The following is a 20,208-nucleotide window of genomic DNA, read 5'->3' as shown; positions in this document are numbered from 1 at the left end:
GGAGGAAGAGGGGGAGAGGAGAGGAGAGGAAGAAGGAGAGGAGGAAGGGGAGTGGGAGGAGAGGAGAGGAGGGGGAGGAGAGGAAGATGAAGATGAAGAGGGGGAGTGAAGGAAGAAGAGGGGGAGGAAGGGGAGGGGAGGAGAGGAGTAAGGGGAAGGGGAAGGGAAAGGAGGAAGGGGGAGAGGAGGATGAAGAGGGGGAGGAGAAGAGGAAGGGGGTGGTAAGGAGTGAGGAAGGTGAGGATGGAAAGGAGGAAGAAGAGGGGGAGAAGAGAATACTATAATCCTATACTATATAAATACTATAAGGGAAGGTCCTGGTGTGTGGAGGTGAGCAGTCAGATAAGAGGAGGATGATGAAGGGGGAGGAGTGAAGACAACATGTGTAATCAGATCATTGGCTAAAGCAAATTAAGTGGATGTGATCAATAGAAACTGAATGGCCCTTAATCTCCTTCACGTCTGACAGCGAGCGAGGAAGGGTGTCACCGGAACAGAGGTGCTGCATCACATTATACAAGTATGTATGCTTACTTTATGCTTAGACATACACACAGTGTCAGGTTAAAAGTCCCCACACCACACAAGCACATAGACACACACACACACGTGCACACACCAATCCAGACTCCCCTGGCTCCTATCCTACTAGTATATAATTTCTCTGTATATTATTTCATTTCAAATGCATTGCATTTTAGACCCCCAAAAGCCACGACCACCACCAGCCTCCATTCCAATTCCTGCCCTTACCCCCATAGAGCTATTACCACCCTCAAGTATCAATAGGAGGGACAAGAAGCAATGACATCATCACTACGCTGCCTCTCATCGTGGTGAACTACTGAGCTCCAAGCCCCTTGACTAGTCCTGCTGTAGTCACTTCCCCTCTACACTTCCTTTCTGAAGAGTCCATCCAACATGACCTGGATTAAAGTTACAGAACTCCTCCTCTAAGATACGTGGTGTTGGGTAAACTGTGGCGGGATGTGTGTGCCATGTCTGGCCACTGCATGTTCAGATATGCAGATAGAAATCTGGTGAATTAAATACGCTGGGAATCAAGACCTGCGTCCTACCTAAATGGCAACCTATTCCCTACATAGCGCACTACTTTTGACCAGAGCCCTATGGGCCCTGTGCAAAAGTAGCGCACTATATAGGGAATAGGGCACCATTTGGGATCCACACCCTGTCTCACTCTCTCTCTCACTTCTAGCTCATAAATAAAAGAGGAGGGCAGAGCTGCAGAAAGGTATTAACCTGACACCTTCGGGCAGAGCGGTGTGGATGAGCTACAACAGAGTTAATAATAATGGCCTTTACATGTTGAAGTCTCCTAAAGTAAACATCCTACTTACCTGGAGCCTGAATATAAGGCTATGTCTCAAATGACACCCCATTCCCTACTTTTGGACTCTGGGTAAAACTACTTGTAGTGTACTATATGGAGACTGAGGAATACGGTGTCATTTGAGTCACAGATGATGGCAGAGAGAAGGATTCTGGGATGAGAATTGAACTCAACTGTAATTAGAACTGAGAGTCATGTGATTGTCAATCACATCCAATCGGATTGACTTGCTAGCAGCATCACAGTGTTCTCATTGGTCCTTACAGTTAAATGGATCCAGTCATGTAGAAATGTCTCTAGAGACACATATTGATTACGATGACAAGGCAAGGTTCTGTTGAATCATTCTAGTAACTGTTGTCAAGGCCAGTGGTGGCAGTGTGTTAGTATATTTGGAAAAGTTATCGAAGTAGACTATAATAATGTCAATATATTTCACATCATTTGTATTGTTCATACAGGCTATGGAAAGTCATGCAGATTTTCTGAAAGATTTGAGATACTATTCTTTTCAGTTTTTATAAAAAATGTATTCAAGACAAATGTGAGACTGTTGAGTACAACTGAATTAATAAGGGATGAACAATAGACATTCCACACAGAGACTCCGAGAAGTCATAGATTCAGAGATGAAAGATTCTGTTTAGGAAAAAGTTCACAAAACTCCATCTAGACTTCCAATAACATCAGATACAGACTGGACTTCCAATAACATCCGATACAGACTAGACTTCCAATAACATCAGATACAGACTGGACTTCCAATAACATCAGATACAGACTGGACTTCCAATAGCATCAGATACAGACTGGACTTCCAATAACATCAGATACAGACTGGACTTCCAATAACATCAGATACAGACTGGACTTCCAATAACATCAGATACAGACTGGACTTCCAATAACATCAGATACAGACTGGACTTCCAATAACATCAGATACAGACTGGACTTCCAATAACATCAGATACAGACTCATGTGTTGTGATGTTTGTGATCCGTTTCTGTTCCTCGATTTGTTTTGTCTTCACTTGCCTTTTAGACTCAACGCTGCATGCTGGGAAAAAAAGCACAAAAAAAAAGTTGTGAATGTAAAGAAGATAAAGAAATGGCGAGTCTACTAGAGTGGTCTGTCCTAAAAACAGAGTAGCAGAGAGATGTTACTGTTACCTAGGGCGCCACTCCATGGAGACTAGGACAAATACACCTTAGATAGAAGTGCACTTGCTCTCACTGGTTTGGGAAAGATGATTTTAGTTGTCAACATTTGAATCATTTTCACAAATCTGCATTTATATAGAATATGGGTCCGAAGCGTGATAAGAGAATAAAACCATTGACAGAACAACCAAACAGAGCCACCAGTGGACAGCACCTACAGCGTCCACACTACTCACAGTTCAATTACACCTCATTTCAACATCTTCATCATCAGTGCAGTAAATGTTGAGAGTGACAGTATAAATGTCAGACTCTAATGCGTGTAGCACGATGACATCTTCTGTGCTGTAAACTACCTCATATCATTATGTTGGAGAACAGGTTCAGGCTCCACTTTCAATTCAAAGATAATGATATAACCATGGCAACACAGATAGCATGTCAGCATACTGAGAGGAAATCTACACATTAGTGTCACTCAAAGCAAGACTCCAAGGGTTGAAATTACTCATTGTTCCTTTGTGTGGGTGCTCTAAACATAGTGGGTCTGGACCAATGGTAATATTATGAATGGTTATGGGGATTGGGGGTCCCATGTTAATACTTCAACGCTTACTGGGGGGTCCCTTATTCGGTATTGGGTTGCCCACCCTTTCAACCCCTGATTCCAACCGCTCAGAACTGACAAACAACAACATTATTTGAAACAATGCCAGGTTACCCTAAGAGCCCTAAATGTCACTGAGCATGGTCATCAATACGCCTCATGTCAAGGTTGGGCTTGTAGGAGAGAGAGCTGTGCCGGGGCCGAGAGCGTGGAAACCTTCAACACAGGGAGGAGATGGATGTCAGCGGTGCAGAGCAGAGACGTGACCTAACCGCGCCCCTCAGCCATGTCTTGACGAGTCTTCAATGTGACTGAATGTTCAAAGGAAGCAGTGGAATGCAGGAGAGAAGTCTCCTTCCCTGTCATCTTTTCTCATCACGCCATAGAATTCTCCTCTGAAAAGAGAGGACATTTGGGGGTTGTGAAAGGCATTCCTCTAGAGCCGTTTTGACCACAGAAGCAGCACATCCATGTTAACGAGTCCATTGGCAACATACACAACAGACTATAACAAGCACAATCAATTTGAGTCAAATATACACAAATATAATAGCAGCCTAAGCACAACAAATACAATAAGGTACTCTGCATTACTAAAGCCTGGACATCATCATCAGGTATTAGCTGAGCTAATAGAGTTGAGGTCAGAGGTCGAGCCTGTTATTTGACCATGCTGGTCATTTATGAACATTTGAACATCTTGGTCATGTTCTGTTATAATCTCTACCCGGCACAGCCAGAAGAGGACTGGCCACCCCACATAGCCCGGTTCCTCTCTAGGTTTCTTCCTAGGTTTTGGCCTTTCTAGGGAGTTTTTCCTAGCCACCGTGCTTTTACACCTGCATTGTTTGCTGTTTGGGGTTTTAGGCTGGGTTTCTGTACAGCACTTTGAGATATCAGCTGATGTACGAAGGGCTATATAAATAAATTTGATTTGATTTGATTTGATTTGTGTTAGGGCTGCAGCAAGCTAATTCAACCTCTGAACAAACAAGGTGGGAATCACCCTCACGACACATACCACCATTAGCATATTTGGCTCTGTGCATCTCAACAACACTGCCACGTGCTGCTAGAAACCGGTAATTGCGGTGAGCATTCTGCTTTTCTATTATTGTACTGTTAATCGAGCGGTCTGCTTTGGCTGCCTTCACAGATGAATGTTTTGGCTGCCTTCACAGATGAATGCAGCGAGTGTCTGCAGAAAGCCTGATGGATGTACAAATTAACAGGCAGAGGACAGAGAGGAGAGTCGCAATCAAAAGCCTCCTCCGATATAATTACAACTCTTTATCCCTCCTCATCACACACAGAGGGTCCCCTCTCTCTCTCTCTCTCTGCCTCTCTCTCCCTCACCCTCTCTCTCTCTCTTTTCCCTCTCTCTGTCTCTCTCTTTCCCTCTCTCTGCCTCTCTCTCTCTGCCTCTCTCTCTCTCTCCCTCCCTCCCTCCCTCTCGCTCTCTCCCTCCCTCCCTCCCTCTCTCCCTCCCTCCCCCGACATGAATTGCTCAGACAAAGGTGTAGTTTGCACAACAAGGGTCTGTACTCTCTATATTATCGCTTGTGGAGGGGTTGGAGAAGCTGTTGAGTAACAAGGTGCTATTGTGCTTTTGATACAAGGAAGATAAATCACAGAATATAGGACCTACAGCATTACTACACATAGCATTACTACACACAAGAGCACTGCACATAGGAGCACTGCACACAAGAGTTAATGGGAGTTAAGTTGCAAATGATACAATGGCGCTATCTGGTGGCCATATACTGAAACACAACGTTCATGTACCTTATGGATAGCATAGTCCAGCAACATACTGCATATAATCCTGAAAATAGGGCAGATGTGATGCGGTTTGAAATAAATGATACTACTTCCTTATTACTTCCATAAATATAAATAATTATTTAAAGATTTTAATTGTGCTACTTTGTATTAGAGAATGCATTAGAGAGTAGCAACTAAGAGATACAAGGTTTCAAGGAAATGAAACATTATGAAGAAACGTTCAATGGCCGACTATTAATTCAATAGTCAAAGTGAGTGATTTACCAGGAACTCAAGATTAACCGACACATGCATGCTACCCAGACTATCTGCATTGCCCCCAACCCCCCTCTTCTACGCTGCTGCTACTCTCTGCTATTATCTATGCATAGTCACTTCAATAACTCTACGTACATATTATGTATCTGTATATATGCAGTGTGTATGTATATATGTATGTATAGTATTGTACTATTTGCAATGTCTCCCATGGATTAGCCTTCATTTCTGACGAGAAATTGACGAGTTTCACAGGAAAGTTATTTGTTTCTGGCCATTTTGAGCCTGTGATCGAACCCACAAATGCTGATGCTCCAGATACTCAACTAGCCTAAAGAACAGTTTTATTGCTTCTTTAACTAGCACAACAGGTTTCAGCTGTGCTAACAATTGCGAAAGGGTTTTCTAATGATCAATTAGCCTTTTAAAATGATAAACTTGGATTAGCTAACACAACGTGCCATTGGAACACAGGAGTGATGGTTGCTGATAATGGGCCTCTGTACACCCATGTAGATATTCCATAAAATAATCTGCCGTTTCCAGCTACAATAGTCATTTACAACATTAACAATGTCTACACTGTATTTCTGATCAATTTGATGTTATTTTAATGGACAAAAAATGTTTTCTTTCAAAAACAAGGGCATTTCTAAGTGACCCAACATTTTGAACAGTAATATACAGTACCAGTCAAAGGTTTGGAAAAACCTTCTCATTCAAGGGTTTTTTGTTCTTTTTTCTTTATTGTAAAATAAAAGTGAAGACATCAAAACTACGAAATAACACAGATGGAATCAAGTAGTAACCAGAAAGGGTTAAACAAATGAAAATAGATTTTATATTTGAGATACTTCAACCAGGACAATGACCCAAAGAGGGTGCTAGTGAAGAAATCAGAACTAACATCAAGTAGCAACCAAAAACAACTCGAATGAACATATCCTCTGCAGCAGATGTAACTCTGGTAACAGCAGAGGTAACTCTGGTAACAGCAGAGGTAACTCTGGTACAGCTGCAGAGGTAACTCTGGTAACAGCAGAGATAACTCTGGTAACAGCAGAGGTAACTCTGGTACAGCTGCAGAGGTAACTCTGGTAACAGCAGAGGTAACTCTGGTAACAGCAGAGGTAACTCTGGTACAGCTGCAGAGGTAACTCTGGTAACAGCAGAGGGAACTCTGGTAACAGCAGAGGTAACTCTGGTAACAGCAGAGGTAACTCTGGTAACAGCAGAGGTAACTCTGGTACAGCTGCAGAGGTAACTCTGGTAACAGCAGAGGTAACTCTGGTAACAGCAGAGGTAACTCTGGTAACAGCAGAGGTAACTCTGGTAACAGCAGAGGTAACTCTGGTAACAGCAGAGGTAACCCTGGTAACAGCAGAGGTAACTCTGGTACAGCTGCAGAGGTAACTCTGGTAACAGCAGAGATAACTCTGGTAACAGCAGAGGTAACTCTGGTACAGCTGCAGAGGTAACTCTGGTAACAGCAGAGGTAACTCTGGTACAGCTGCAGAGGGAACTCTGGTACAGCTGCAGAGGGAACTCTGGTAACAGCAGAGGGAACTCTGGTAACAGCAGAGGTAACTCTGGTAACAGCAGAGGTAACTCTGGTACAGCTGCAGAGGTAACTCTGGTAACAGCAGAGGTAACTCTGGTAACAGCAGAGGTAACTCTGGTAACAGCAGAGGTAATTCTGGTAACAGCAGAGGTAACTCTGGTAACAGCAGAGGTAACCCTGGTAACAGCAGAGGTAACTCTGGTACAGCTGCAGAGGTAACTCTGGTAACAGCAGAGATAACTCTGGTAACAGCAGAGGTAACTCTGGTACAGCTGCAGAGGTAACTCTGGTAACAGCAGAGGTAACTCTGGTAACAGCAGAGGTAACTCTGGTACAGCTGCAGAGGTAACTCTGGTAACAGCAGAGGTAACCCTGGTAACAGCAGAGGTAACTCTGGTACAGCTGCAGAGGTAACTCTGGTAACAGCAGAGATAACTCTGGTAACAGCAGAGGTAACTCTGGTACAGCTGCAGAGGTAACTCTGGTAACAGCAGAGGTAACTCTGGTAACAGCAGAGGTAACTCTGGTACAGCTGCAGAGGTAACTCTGGTAACAGCAGAGGTAACTCTGGTAACAGCAGAGGTAACTCTGGTAACAGCAGAGGGAACTCTGGTAACAGCAGAGGGAACTCTGGTAACAGCAGAGGTAACTCTGGTAACAGCAGAGGTAACTCTGGTAACAGCAGAGGTAACTCTGGTACAGCTGCAGAGGTAACTCTGGTAACAGCAGAGGGAACTCTGGTAACAGCAGAGGGAACTCTGGTAACAGCAGAGGTAACTCTGGTACAGCTGCAGAGGTAACTCTGGTACAGCTGCAGAGGTAACTCTGGTAACAGCAGAGGTAACTCTGTGGTGGTGCTCCTGAGAGACAGTTTCGTCAAAGCGCTTGATGGTTTTTCGATAGATTGACTGATGTCTTAAAGTAATGAGGGACTGTCGTTTCTCTTTGCTTATTTGAGCTGTTCCTGCCATAATATGGACTTGGTGTTTTACCAAATAGGGCTATCTTCTGTTTACCTTGTCACATCACAACTGATTGGCTCAAACTCATTAAAGGAAAGACATTCCACAAATGAACGAGGCACACCTGTTAATTGAAATGCATTCTAGGTGACAAAGGGTGGCTACATTGAAGAATCTCAAATATATTTAGATTTGTTTAACACTTTCTGCTTACTACATGATTCCATATGTGTTATTTTGTAGTTTTGATGTCTTCACTATTATTCTACAATGTAGAAAATAGTAAAAATAAAGAAAAACCCTTGAATGAGTAGGTGTGTCCAAACTTTTGACTGGTACTGTACATATTCAAACAATGATACCGTACATATACATTATTTTCATTGTTGGACATAAAAGACATAAATCACCAGGAAATCAGCTAAAAGTTATTTTAATTGAGGAAATATGTTCCCAAGTATTCCCACGCATAATAGAGACGTGAATGTATACAAATGTAAGCAAGGTTTAAAATGATTATGTTTAAGTCAAATATTATATCTGTTTGGGCTTCTTGCCATCAATTTGCAGTCTACAAATGATTTGTAATTATGTTCCAGCCCACCAACCATCTGCTCAAAAAAATGATTGTCCCGCGTTTGAATCTAGCTAATGATCCCTGCCCTACAGTATCAATCTTGATGGAGGAGTGGAGGAAGCCATGCTAGAGTGTTGGGGCACAGCCTGTGATGTGTCTTGGTGTCAGTAAAAATTCCGTAATATTAGGATCATCCAAGTGCAGAAACAGAAAATTAATGACAGGGTTATTGCTCACACATCGATACAATCACATACACACAACAGACCGCAAGAAGACACATCGCAGAAGCGTTTGTTATGCTAAACATGGGTAATGTTTATTTTTCGCTAGTGAATCACCTTGAGGAGAAACGCTCACTTCCTTGGTGATGTTCAGCTTTTGGGATACCCCTCTGTAACCAAGCAGCAATCGGCAGTAGACAAAAATCACTCCTAACCACTGATCCAGGACCAGATATATTTTCATCCCCCTAATGGTTTAGGTTAGGACATGGGGTAGAGCATCTGGTCCCAGATATGTGGTTAACAGTAACTTATACCTGGACCCAGGAACACCAGGGAGGGTCATCCCAAAAGCATTACAGAGTTCTTCAGAGACAGAGAGCCTGAAGCCTGTTCAGTCAGGTGAAACGTTGCACAACACTGCTGATAGAAACGTAATGTTTAAAGCTAAAACAATTTCCTGTTCTCATCTACATGACAGAGAATCATATCTATTGGACACATTTTCTATCTGAATGTTGTGTAACATTGCAACCTCCTGAACAGGCCCCAGCTTTAGCCTGAAGATACTGACAGCTACCAAGGCAACCGTTACCGTGGAGCAGATTTCTCCTCAGACAAATGGACTTCAGAATGACATAACAATCAGGAGAGAAAAGACTAACATGTGCATTAACTGGCATTCACCCAGCCCAGCTCACTACATCATCCACCTCGTCTTTTGGTACACAGAAGAAGATGCAGAAACAAAGGGGCGGGAGTAAGGGGGGGTCCATCTAATGATTGGCATGATTATGGCCGTTTCCTGTCGTTCCCCTCACCTGTCAATCAATCACAAGCTGAGTGTAGATTCAAGTCAAATATTTAGTTAAACATGTTATATGTTTGAATCTCATCTGAAGGCGCTAACACTCATCCAGGGGGAGGGGAGAACACATCCAGGGGGAGGGGAGAACACATCGAGGGGGAGGGGAGAACACATTTTCTTCCCCAATATTTTGGAGGCATTAAAAAAAAAAAAAAAAAAAAAAACTACAAGTCTGGTAAAATCCTCAGAAAAACTAACTACACTGGTTAGTCAGTTATTACAAACAGAAGTCCAGAAAGAGAGATATAAGTGAGATATAAGAGTTATTAGAGAGTAAAGGGTATTGGTAGAGGCTGCTTTAGGTGGACTGAAAGTGCTTAAAGAGAGACTTTAAAGTGAGTAATGTTCTTTATTTTTCTTCAGAGACAGGAACACTGGGGTAGATTGATGCACCAGAGAACTGACACAGGTGATTCCATCGTCGTGAGATATGGCCTCTTTGTTGTTGTCTTCAGCAGAAAAGATGGCAGGACCCTTTCTTCTGCGTAGTTAGGCTAATTATTTAAGGTCATACGTCGTTAGTGTTGTACCTCTAGCAAGGAGTTCTCTCTAAAGTTACTGTTGATTTCTATTCCGCTCCTGGGGAGAGGGAGAGAGGGGGGGGGGGACAAAATTAGAGGATAAGTGGGAGAAAAAAACAAATGGAATGGTGTTACAAAACATACTCAGGGAAATGTATTTTTTGACTCAATCTCTTGTTCTCCGTTCATGTGATGAAAGCTCTGTGATTGGATTTGGCCCTTGGATGTAAGCTGACGGAAGAAATGCTTCGCTTCACAATTTGTCACACAGTGGTGTCTACTGAAGATTTCCAGAGTTGAGTTTCTGCATGTGGAACTCAAAACCTACTTTTATTTCATCCTTATTAACACCAGCTGAAATACACCCCCCCCCCATCTCTGTCCTTCCTTCCCCTCCAATCCCCATCTCTGCCCTTCCTTCCCCTCCAATCCCCATCTCTGCCCCCTCCTCCCCAACTTCCAATCCCCATCTCTGCCCTTCCTTCCCCTCCAATCCCCATCTCTGCCCTTCCTTCCCCTCCAATCCCCATCTCTGCCCTTCCTTCCCCATCTCTGCCCTTCCTTCCCCTCCAATCCCCATCTCTGCCCCCTCCTCCCCAACTTCCAATCCCCATCTCTGCCCCCTCCTCCCCCACTTCCAATCCCCATCTCTGCACCATCCTCCCCCACTTCCAGTCCCCATCTCTGCCCCCCCACCAATTCCCATCTCCATCCCGGCCCCCTCTTCCTCCCCTCCAATATCCATCTTTGCCCCCTCCTCCTCCTCCCCCCCAATCTCCATCTTTGCCCCCTCCTCCTCCTCCCCTCCAATCTCCATCTCTGCCCCCTCCTCCTCCCCTCCAATCTCCATCTCTGCTCCCTCCTCCTCCCCTCCAATATCCATCTCTGCTCCCTCCTCCTCCCCTCCAATCTCCATCTCTGCCCGTCATTCCTCTCCAATTCCCATCCCTGCCCCTCCTCCCCACTTCCAAACCCCATCTCTGCCCCCTCCTCCCCCCTTCCAATGTCCATCTCTACCCCCTCCTCCCCCTTCCAATGTCCATCTCTACCCCTCCTCCCCCTTCCAATGTCCATCTCTCTCCCCTCCTCCCCTTCCAATCTCCATCTCTGCCCCTCCAATCTCCATCTCTGCCCCCTCCTCCCAATGTCGATCTCTGTCCCCTCCTCCCCCTTCCAATGTCCATCTCTACCCCCTCCTCCCCCTTCCAATCTCCATCTCTCTCCCCTCCTCCCCCTTCCAATCTCCATCTCTGCCCCCTCCAATCTCCATCTCTGCCCCCTCCTCCTCCCCTCCAATCTCCATCTCTGCCCCTCCTCCCCCTTCCAATGTACATCGCTGCCCCCTCCTCCCAATGTCCATCTCTACCCCCTCCTCCCCCTTCCAATCTCCATCTCTGTCCCCTCCTCCTCCCCTCCAAGTTCCATCTCTGCCCCGCCTTCCTCTCCAATTCCCATCCCTGCCCCTCCTCCCCCTTCCAATGTCCATCTCTGTCCCCTCCTCCCTCCTCCCAATGTCCATCTCTGTCCCCTCCTCCCTCCTCCCAATGTCCATCTCTGTCCCCTTCTCCCTCCTCCCAATGTCCATCTCTGCCCTCCTCCCCCTTCCAATGTCCATCTCTGCCCCCTCCTCCGAATGTCCATCTCTACCCCCTCCAATCTCCATCTCTGCCTCCTCCTCCAATCCCCATCCTTGCCCCCCTTCCAATCTCCAACTCCACCCCTCCAATTCCCATCTTTGCCCCCTCCTCCCCCACTTCCAATCCCCATCTCTGCACCCTCCTCCCCCACTTCCAAACCCCATCTCTGCCCCCTCCCCCCATCCAATGTCCATCTCTACCCCCTCCTCCCCCCTTCCAATGTCCATCTCTACCCCCTCCTCCCCCTTCCAATGTCCATCTCTACCCCCTCCCCCCATCCAATGTCCATCTCTACCCCCTCCTCCCCCCCTTCCAATGTCCATCTCTACCCCCTCCTCCCCCCTTCCAATGTCCATCTCTACCCCTCCTCCCCCCTTCCAATGTCCATCTCAGCCCCCTCCTCCAATCCCCATCCTTGCGCCCCCTTCCAATCTCCAACTCAACCCCCCCATCCCCATCCCCGCCCCCTCCAATCCCATCTCTGCCCCCTACAATCTCCATATCTGCCCCCTCCTCCTCCCCTCCAATCCCCTCCTCCTCCCCTCCAATCCCCATCTCTGCCCCCTCCTCCTCCTCCCCTCCAACCCCCATCTCTGCCCCCTCCTCCCCAACGTCCAATCCTCATCTCTGCCCCTCCTCCCCCAATTCCCATCTCCATCTCTGCTCCCTCCCCCCCTCCAATCCCCATCTCTGCCCCCCTCCAATCTCCATCTCTGCCCACTCCCCCTCCAATCTCCATCTCTGCCCCCTCCTCCCCCTTCCAATGTCCATCTCTGCCCCCCTCCCCCCTTCCAATGTCCAGCTCTGCCCCCCTCCAATCTCCATCTCTGCCCCCTCCTCCCCCTCCAATCTCCATCTCTGCCCCCTCCTCCCCCTTCCAATGTCCATCTCTGCCCCCTCCTCCAATTCCCATCCCTGCCCCTCCTCCCCACTTCCAAACCCATCTCTGCCCCCTCCAATCCCCATTCTTGCCCCCTCTTCAAATCTTCATCTCCACCCCCTCCAATCCCCATCGCCACTCCCTCGTCCCCATCTCTACCCCATCCTCCCCTCCAATCCCCATCTCTACACCCTCCTCCAATCTCCATCTGTACCCCTCCCCCTCCTCCAATTTCCATCTGTACCCCTCCCCCTCTCCATCCCCATCTCTACCACCTCCAAGCTCCATCTGTACCCCCCCTCCCTTCCTCCCCCCTCTCTCCATCCACCAGAAGGTCTGTCTGGTTGTAGTCATTTTTATGAGCAGGCAGGAAGGCTAATAAATCATTGCACAGTTAATCACTATGATGAAGAGGGGGAGATGGAGGAAAGAGATGAGGAGAAAGAAAGAGAGAGAGAGAGTAGGAGAGAGAAAGAGGGAGTAGGAGAGAGATAGAGAAAGAAAGAGAGAGAGAGAGAGTAGGAGAGGGAGAAAGAGGGAGTAGGAGAGGGAGAGGGGGAAAGAGAGGGAGAAAGAGAAAGAAAGAGAAGGAGTAGGAGAGAGAGAACGAGAGAGGGAGAAAGAGAGAGGGATAGATCGAGAGAGAGAGTAGGAGAGCGAGAGGGATAAATAGAGAGATAGAGAGCGAAAGAGGGGGATATATATACACACAGTTGAAGTCGGGAGTTTACATACACCTTAGTCAAATACATTTAAACTCAGTTTTTCACATTTCCTGACATTTAATCCTAGTAAAAATTCCCTGTTTTAGGTCAGTTAGGCTCCCCACTTTATTTTAAGAATGTGAAATGTCAGAATAATAGTAGAGAGAATTCATCACATTCCCAGCAGGTCAGAAGTTTACATACACTCAATTAGTATTTGGTAGCATTGTCTTTAAAGTGGGTGAAACGGTTCAGGTAGCCTTCCACAAGCTTCCCACAATAAGTTCCTCCTGACAGAGCTGGTGTAAATGAGACAGGTTTGTAGGCCTCATTCCTCACACACGCTTTTTCAGTTCTGCCCACATATTTTCAATGGGATTGAGGTCAGGGCTTGGTGATGACCACTCCAATACCTTGACTTTGTTGACCGTAGGCCATTTTGCCACAACTTTGGAAATATGCTTGGGGCCATTGTCCATTTGGAAGACCCATTTGTTACCAAGCTTTAACTTTCTGACTGATGTCTTGAGATCTTGCTTCAATATATCCACATATTTTTCCTGCCTCGTTAATCCATCTCTTTTGTGAAGTGCACCAGTCCCTCCTGCAGCAAAGCACCCCCACAATACGATGCTGCCACCCCGTGCTTCATGGTTGGGATGGTGTTCTCCAGCTTGCAAGCCTCCCCCTTTTCCTCCAAACATAACAATGGTCATTATGGCGAAACAGTTCTGTTTTGGTTTCATCAGACCAGAGGACATTTCTCAAAAAATTACAATCTTTGTTCCCATGTGCAGTTGCAAACCGTAGTCTGGCTTTTTTATAATGGTTTTGGAGCAGTGGCTTCTTCCTGGCTGAGCGGCCTTTCAGGTTATGTCGATATAAGACTCGTTTTACTGTGGATATAGATACGTTTGTACCCGTTTCCTCCAGCATCTTCACAATGTCTTTTGCTGTTGTTCTGGGATTGATTTTCACTTTTCACACCAAAGTACGTTCATCTCGAGGAGACAGAACGAGTCTCCTTCCTGAGCGGTATGACGGCTGCTTTATCCCATGGTGTTTATACTTGCGTACTATTGTTTGTACAGATGAACGTGGTACCTTTAGGCATTTGGAAATGGCTCCCAAGGATGAACCAGACTTGTGGAGGTCTACAATGTTTTTCTGAGGTCTTGGTTGATTTTCCCATGATGTCAAGCAAAGAGGCACTGAGTTTGAAGGTAGGCTTTGAAATACATCCACGGGTAAACCTCCAATTGACTCAAATTATGTCAATTAGGGCCTCCCGGGTGGTGCAGTGGTTAAGGGCACTGTACTGCAGCGCCAGCTGTGCCATCAGAGTCCCTGGGTTCGTGCTCAGGCTCTTTCGTAACCAGCCGCGACCGGGAGGTCCGTGGGGCGACGCAAAATTGGCCTAGCGTCGCCCGGGTTAGGGAGGGCTTAGTCGGTAGGGGTGTCCTTGTCTCATCGCGCACCAGCGACTCCTGTGGCGGGCTGGGCGCAGTGTGCGCTAGCCAAGGTGGCCAGGTGCACGGTGTTTCCTCCGGCGCATTGGTGCGGCTGGCTTCCAGGGTTGGATGCGCACTGTGTTAAGAAGCAGTGCGGCTTGGTTGGGTTGTGTATCAGAGGACGCATGACTTTCAACCTTCGTCTCTCCTGAGCCCGTACGGGAGTTGTAGCGATGAGACAAGATAGTAGCTACTACAACAATTGGACACCACGGAATTGGGCAGAAAAAGGGGTAAAAATTCAACAAACAAAAACAAAAACAAAAAAAATATTTTTTGTCAATTAGCCAGCCTATCAGAAGCTTCTAATTTTTCTGGAATTTTCCAAGCTGTTTAAAGGCACAGTCAACTTAGTGTATGTAAACTTCTGACCTACTGGAATTGTGATACAGTGAATTATAAGTGAAATAATCTGTCTGTAAACAATTGTTGGAAATATGACTTGTGTCATGTACAAATAGATGTCCTAACCAACTTGCCAAAACTATAGTTTGTTAACAAGAAATGTGTGGAGTGGTTGAAAAACGAGTTTTAATGACTCCACCCTAAGCGTATGTAAACTTCCGACTTCAACTGTGTGTGTGTGTGTGTGTGTGTGTGTGTGTGTGTGTGTGTGTGTGTGTGTGTGTGTGTGTGTGTGTGTGTGTGTGTGTGTGTGTGTGTGTGTGTGTGTGTGTGTGTGTGTGTGTATATATATATATATATATATAAAATAAATATATAAAAGAGAGCGAGATCAGAAGGAGGACTGGAATGGTCGTGCTCTATTAACTCCTTAAAACCATGAGAAAAGCAGGTCTGTCAGTTTACTCCCCAACTGTTCATTTATTGACATACACAAATACAGGCCTGGCTGCACAGTGCATTCTAATACTCACACACACACAACAACACACACATCACTTCCAAAATTCGGTGTCAAGCAAAGTTTGTACACAAAGTTGTGCTTATCCAAGCTATAAAAACACAGTAAAACTCAAAACATTGTACGGACTTGACAAACTTCAGGGCTTTATATAGACTAATTCTCCCATTTCCCAGGGAAAACAGTGGTCCCTTTGAGGGAAGGAAGGTGTCAGTGTCAGTGGACACAGCAAGGGAACGCCCCAGTGAGACCTGGGCCTCCAGAGTAACTCTATCCCCAGTAGGGATACTCTGTCTGGTGCTGGGGCTGAAGCCTGACCTGGCCTGGGTGGCTGGGGAAACAAAGGCCTCCTCAGTGTGTCTGTGCCCTCAGAGACCATCCTTTATTCACTTACCTGAGGCTACCACATCCACCCACGCATATCCACCCACGCATATCCACCCACGCATATCCACCCACGCACGCACATCCACCCACGCACGCACATCCACCCACGTACGCACATCCACCCGCCCACCCACATACTCACATCCCACCCACCCACCCACTCACATCCACCCACCCACGCACGCCCCACCCACGCACGCCCCACCCACGCACGCACTCACATCCACCCACGCACTCACATCCACCCATCCACCCACGCACATCCACCCACCTACGCACATCCACCCACCAACCCACTCACATCCACCCACGCACGCACATCCACCCACCCACGCACGCACATCCACCCACGCACGCACATCCACCCACCCACCCACGCACGCACATCCGCACGCACATCCACTCACATCCACCCACCCACGCACATCCACCCACCCACCCACTCACATCCACCCACCCACGCACATCCACCCACCCACCCACTCACATCCACCCACCCACTCACATCCACCCACCCACTCACATCCACCCACCTACGCACATCCACCCACCCACGCACGCACATCCACCCACCCACCCACCCACCCACCCACTCACATCCACCCACCCACGCACATCCACCCACCCACTCACTCACATCCACCCACCTACTCACATCCACCCACCCACTCACATCCACCCACCTACGCACATCCACCCACCCACGCACGCACATCCACCCACCCACCCACCCACCCACCCACCCACCCACCCACTCACATCCACCCACCTACTCACATCCACCCACCCACCCACTCACATCCACCCACCCACTCACATCCACCCACCCACTCCCACCCACCCACCCACTCACATCCACCCACTCACTCACATCCACCCACCTACTCACATCCACACACCCACTCACATCCACCCACCCACCCACTCACATCCACCCACCCACTCACATCCACCCACCCACCCACTCACATCCACCCACCCACTCACATCCACCCACCCACTCACATCCACCCACCTACTGAAGGGTTTATTATGACGTGTATTATTTGTTGTTACTTTTCTATTATTTCTCTATTTTCTTTCTCTCTGCATTGCTGGGAAGGGCCCATAGGTAAGCATCATTGTTAGTCTACACCTGTTGTTTACGAAGCATGTGACAAATCAAAATTGATTTGACTGCCATATTGCCACATTGACACACACATGACCCTGACAAACACACCTCTGAAAATATTCCAATCCACTGATCTATATTGAACAAAAATATTAACGTGTTGATCCCATGCTTCATGAGCTGAAATTAAAAGATCCCAGTAATGTTCCATCTGCACAAAATGCTTATTTCTCTCAAATTTGTTTACAACCCTGTTAGAAAGCATTTCTCCTTTGCCAAGATAATCCATCCACCTGACAGATGTGGCATATCAAGAAGCTGATTCAACAGCATGATCATGACAGGGTTGCACCTTGTGCTGGGGACAATAAAAGGCCACTCTTAAATGAGCAGTTTTTTCACAACGCCAGTTTTGAGGGAGCATGCGATTGGCATGCTGACTGCAGGAATGTCCACCAGTGTAATTTAGGTTGGAGCGAGCGGTCGCATCCGCATTTCGCTCCGCAGGTAGTATAACTTTTTCATTACATTTCATTACATTTCATTATAGTACAACGGTTTGATTTGTCTAATCTTAGCAATTTCTTCTTAGCTAGCTACATAGCCGTCTTTGTATCAAAGATAATTGCGTAATTATCGTATTTCGTCGTCCTAACGTAGTCTTCACTGCTCTGCCCAGCAGCTAGCCAGCTAGCAAACGTCCACCGATTAGCAGCACTGTATAAACTATTACACTCAACTGAACGACTTGATTAGTGTAGTGTTAGCTAGCTACATAGCTGTCTTTGCGGTCTTCATATCCAAGATAATTGTGTAGTCTTAGAGTGATTATCTTAATTTACCGAGGTTAGCTAGCCAGCTATTTGTCGTCCTTAACGTAGGAGACTCTGCTAGCTAGCCAACAGCTAGCCAACGTCTTCCGAATAGAACTCAACAACACGGTCGCATTCCGCTTCGCTCCACAGGTAGTATCACATTTTCATTTCATTTCATTACAGTACAACGGTTTGATTTGTTTGATCGTAGCTAGCTACATAGCTAGCTACATAGCCGTCTTTATATCAAAGATAATTGTGTAGTCTAGAGCGATTTTCTAGGTTAGCTAGCCAGCTATTGTCGTTCTTTTAACGCAACGTAACGTAATCAACACTGCTAGCTAGCCAGCTAGCCCCCGAATAGTAGCACTGTAGAAACTATTACACTCAACGGAACGACTTGATTAGTGTAGTGTCAACAACGCAGCCACTGCCAGCTAGCCTACAAAGTCAACAACGCAGCCACTGCCAGCTAGCCTACTTCAGCAGTACTGTATCATTTTAATCATTTTAGTCAATAAAATTCTTACTACGTAAGCTTAACTTTCTGAACATTCGAGACGTGTAGTCCACTTGTCATTCCAATCTCCTTTGCATTAGCGTAGCCTCTTCTGTAGCCTGTCAACTATGTGTCTGTCTATCCCTGTTCTCTCCTCTCTGCACAGACCATACAAACGCTCCACACCGCGTGGCCGCGGCCACCCTAATCTGGTGGTCCCAGCGCGCACGACCCACGTGGAGTTCCAGGTCTCCAGTAGCCTCTGGAACTGCCGATCTGCGGCCAACAAGGCAGAGTTCATCTCAGCCTATGCCTCCCTCCAGTCCCTCGACTCCTTGGCACTGACGGAAACATGGATCACCACAGATAACACTGCCACTCCTACTGCTCTCTCTTCGTCCGCCCACGTGTTCTCGCACACCCCGAGAGCTTCTGGTCAGCGGGGTGGTGGCACCGGGATCCTCATCTCTCCCAAGTGGTCATTCTCTATTTCTCCCCTTACCCATCTCTCTATCGCCTCCTTTGAATTCCATGCTGTCACAGTTACCAGTACTTTCAAGCTTAACATCCTTATCATTTATCGCCCTCCAGGTTCCCTCGGAGAGTTCATCAATGAGCTTGATGCCTTGATAAGCTCCTTTCCTGAGGACGGCTCACCTCTCACAGTTCTGGGCGACTTTAACCTCCCCACGTCTACCTTTGACTCATTCCTCTCTGCCTCCTTCTTTCCACTCCTCTCCTCTTTTGACCTCACCCTCTCACCTTCCCCCCCTACTCACAAGGCAGGCAATACGCTCGACCTCATCTTTACTAGATGCTGTTCTTCCACTAACCTCATTGCAACTCCCCTCCAAGTCTCCGACCACTACCTTGTATCCTTTTCCCTCTCGCTCTCATCCAACACTTCCCACACTGCCCCTACTCGGATGGTATCGCGCCGTCCCAACCTTCGCTCTCTCTCCCCCGCTACTCTCTCCTCTTCCATCCTATCATCTCTTCCCTCTGCTCAAACCTTCTCCAACCTATCTCCTGATTCTGCCTCCTCAACCCTCCTCTCCTCCCTTTCTGCATCCTTTGACTCTCTATGCCCCCTATCCTACAGGCCGGCTCGGTCCTCCCCTCCCGCTCCGTGGCTCGACGACTCATTGCGAGCTCACAGAACAGGGCTCCGGGCAGCCGAGCGGAAATGGAGGAAAACTCACCTCCCTGCAGACCTGGCATCCTTTCGCTCCCTCCTCTCTACATTTTCCTCTTCTGTCTCTGCTGCTAAAGCCACTTTCTACCACTCTAAATTCCAAGCTTCTGCCTCTAACCCTAGGAAGCTCTTTGCCACCTTCTCCTCCCTCCTGAATCCTCCTCCCCCTCCCCCTTCCTCCCTCTCTGCAGACGACTTCGTCAACCATTTTGAAAAGAAGGTCGACGACATCCGATCCTCGTTTGCTAAGTCAAACGACACCGCTGGTTCTGCTCACACTGCCCTACCCTGTGCTCTGACCTCTTTCTTCCCTCTCTCTCCAGATGAAATCTCGCGTCTTGTGACGGCCGGCCGCCCAACAACCTGCCCGCTTGACCCTATCCCCTCCTCTCTTCTCCAGACCATTTCCGGAGACCTTCTCCCTTACCTGACCTCGCTCATCAACTCATCCCTGACCGCTGGCTACGTCCCTTCCGTCTTCAAGAGAGCGAGAGTTGCACCCCTTCTGAAAAAACCTACACTCGATCCCTCCGATGTCAACAACTACAGACCAGTATCCCTTCTTTCTTTTCTCTCCAAAACTCTTGAACGTGCCGTCCTTGGCCAGCTCTCCTGCTATCTCTCTCTGAATGACCTTCTTGATCCAAATCAGTCAGGTTTCAAGACTAGTCATTCAACTGAGACTGCTCTTCTCTGTATCACGGAGGCGCTCCGCAC

At 47.3% G+C, this 20,208-nt stretch overlaps 1 protein-coding gene across 1 annotated transcript in view; it reads right to left on the bottom strand.

The window, feature by feature from the left end:
• Positions 1-8,111: 8,111 nt before the first annotated feature.
• The window catches only part of LOC123991320 (YTH domain-containing family protein 3-like), a 21,062-nt gene continuing 8,965 nt past the window's right edge, over positions 8,112-20,208 (bottom strand). The window contains exon 5 of the mRNA XM_046292801.1: positions 8,112-9,942. Coding sequence (XP_046148757.1) covers positions 9,919-9,942 — 24 coding nt within the window. The 3' untranslated portion in view covers positions 8,112-9,918. The remainder of the gene's footprint in view (positions 9,943-20,208) is intronic.

The sequence above is a fragment of the Oncorhynchus gorbuscha genome, linkage group LG12, assembly GCF_021184085.1.
Source record: "Oncorhynchus gorbuscha isolate QuinsamMale2020 ecotype Even-year linkage group LG12, OgorEven_v1.0, whole genome shotgun sequence".
NCBI lineage: Eukaryota > Metazoa > Chordata > Actinopteri > Salmoniformes > Salmonidae > Oncorhynchus > Oncorhynchus gorbuscha.
Note: the sequence above shows the minus strand (reverse complement) of the source record. Positions and strands in the feature narration are given on the sequence as shown.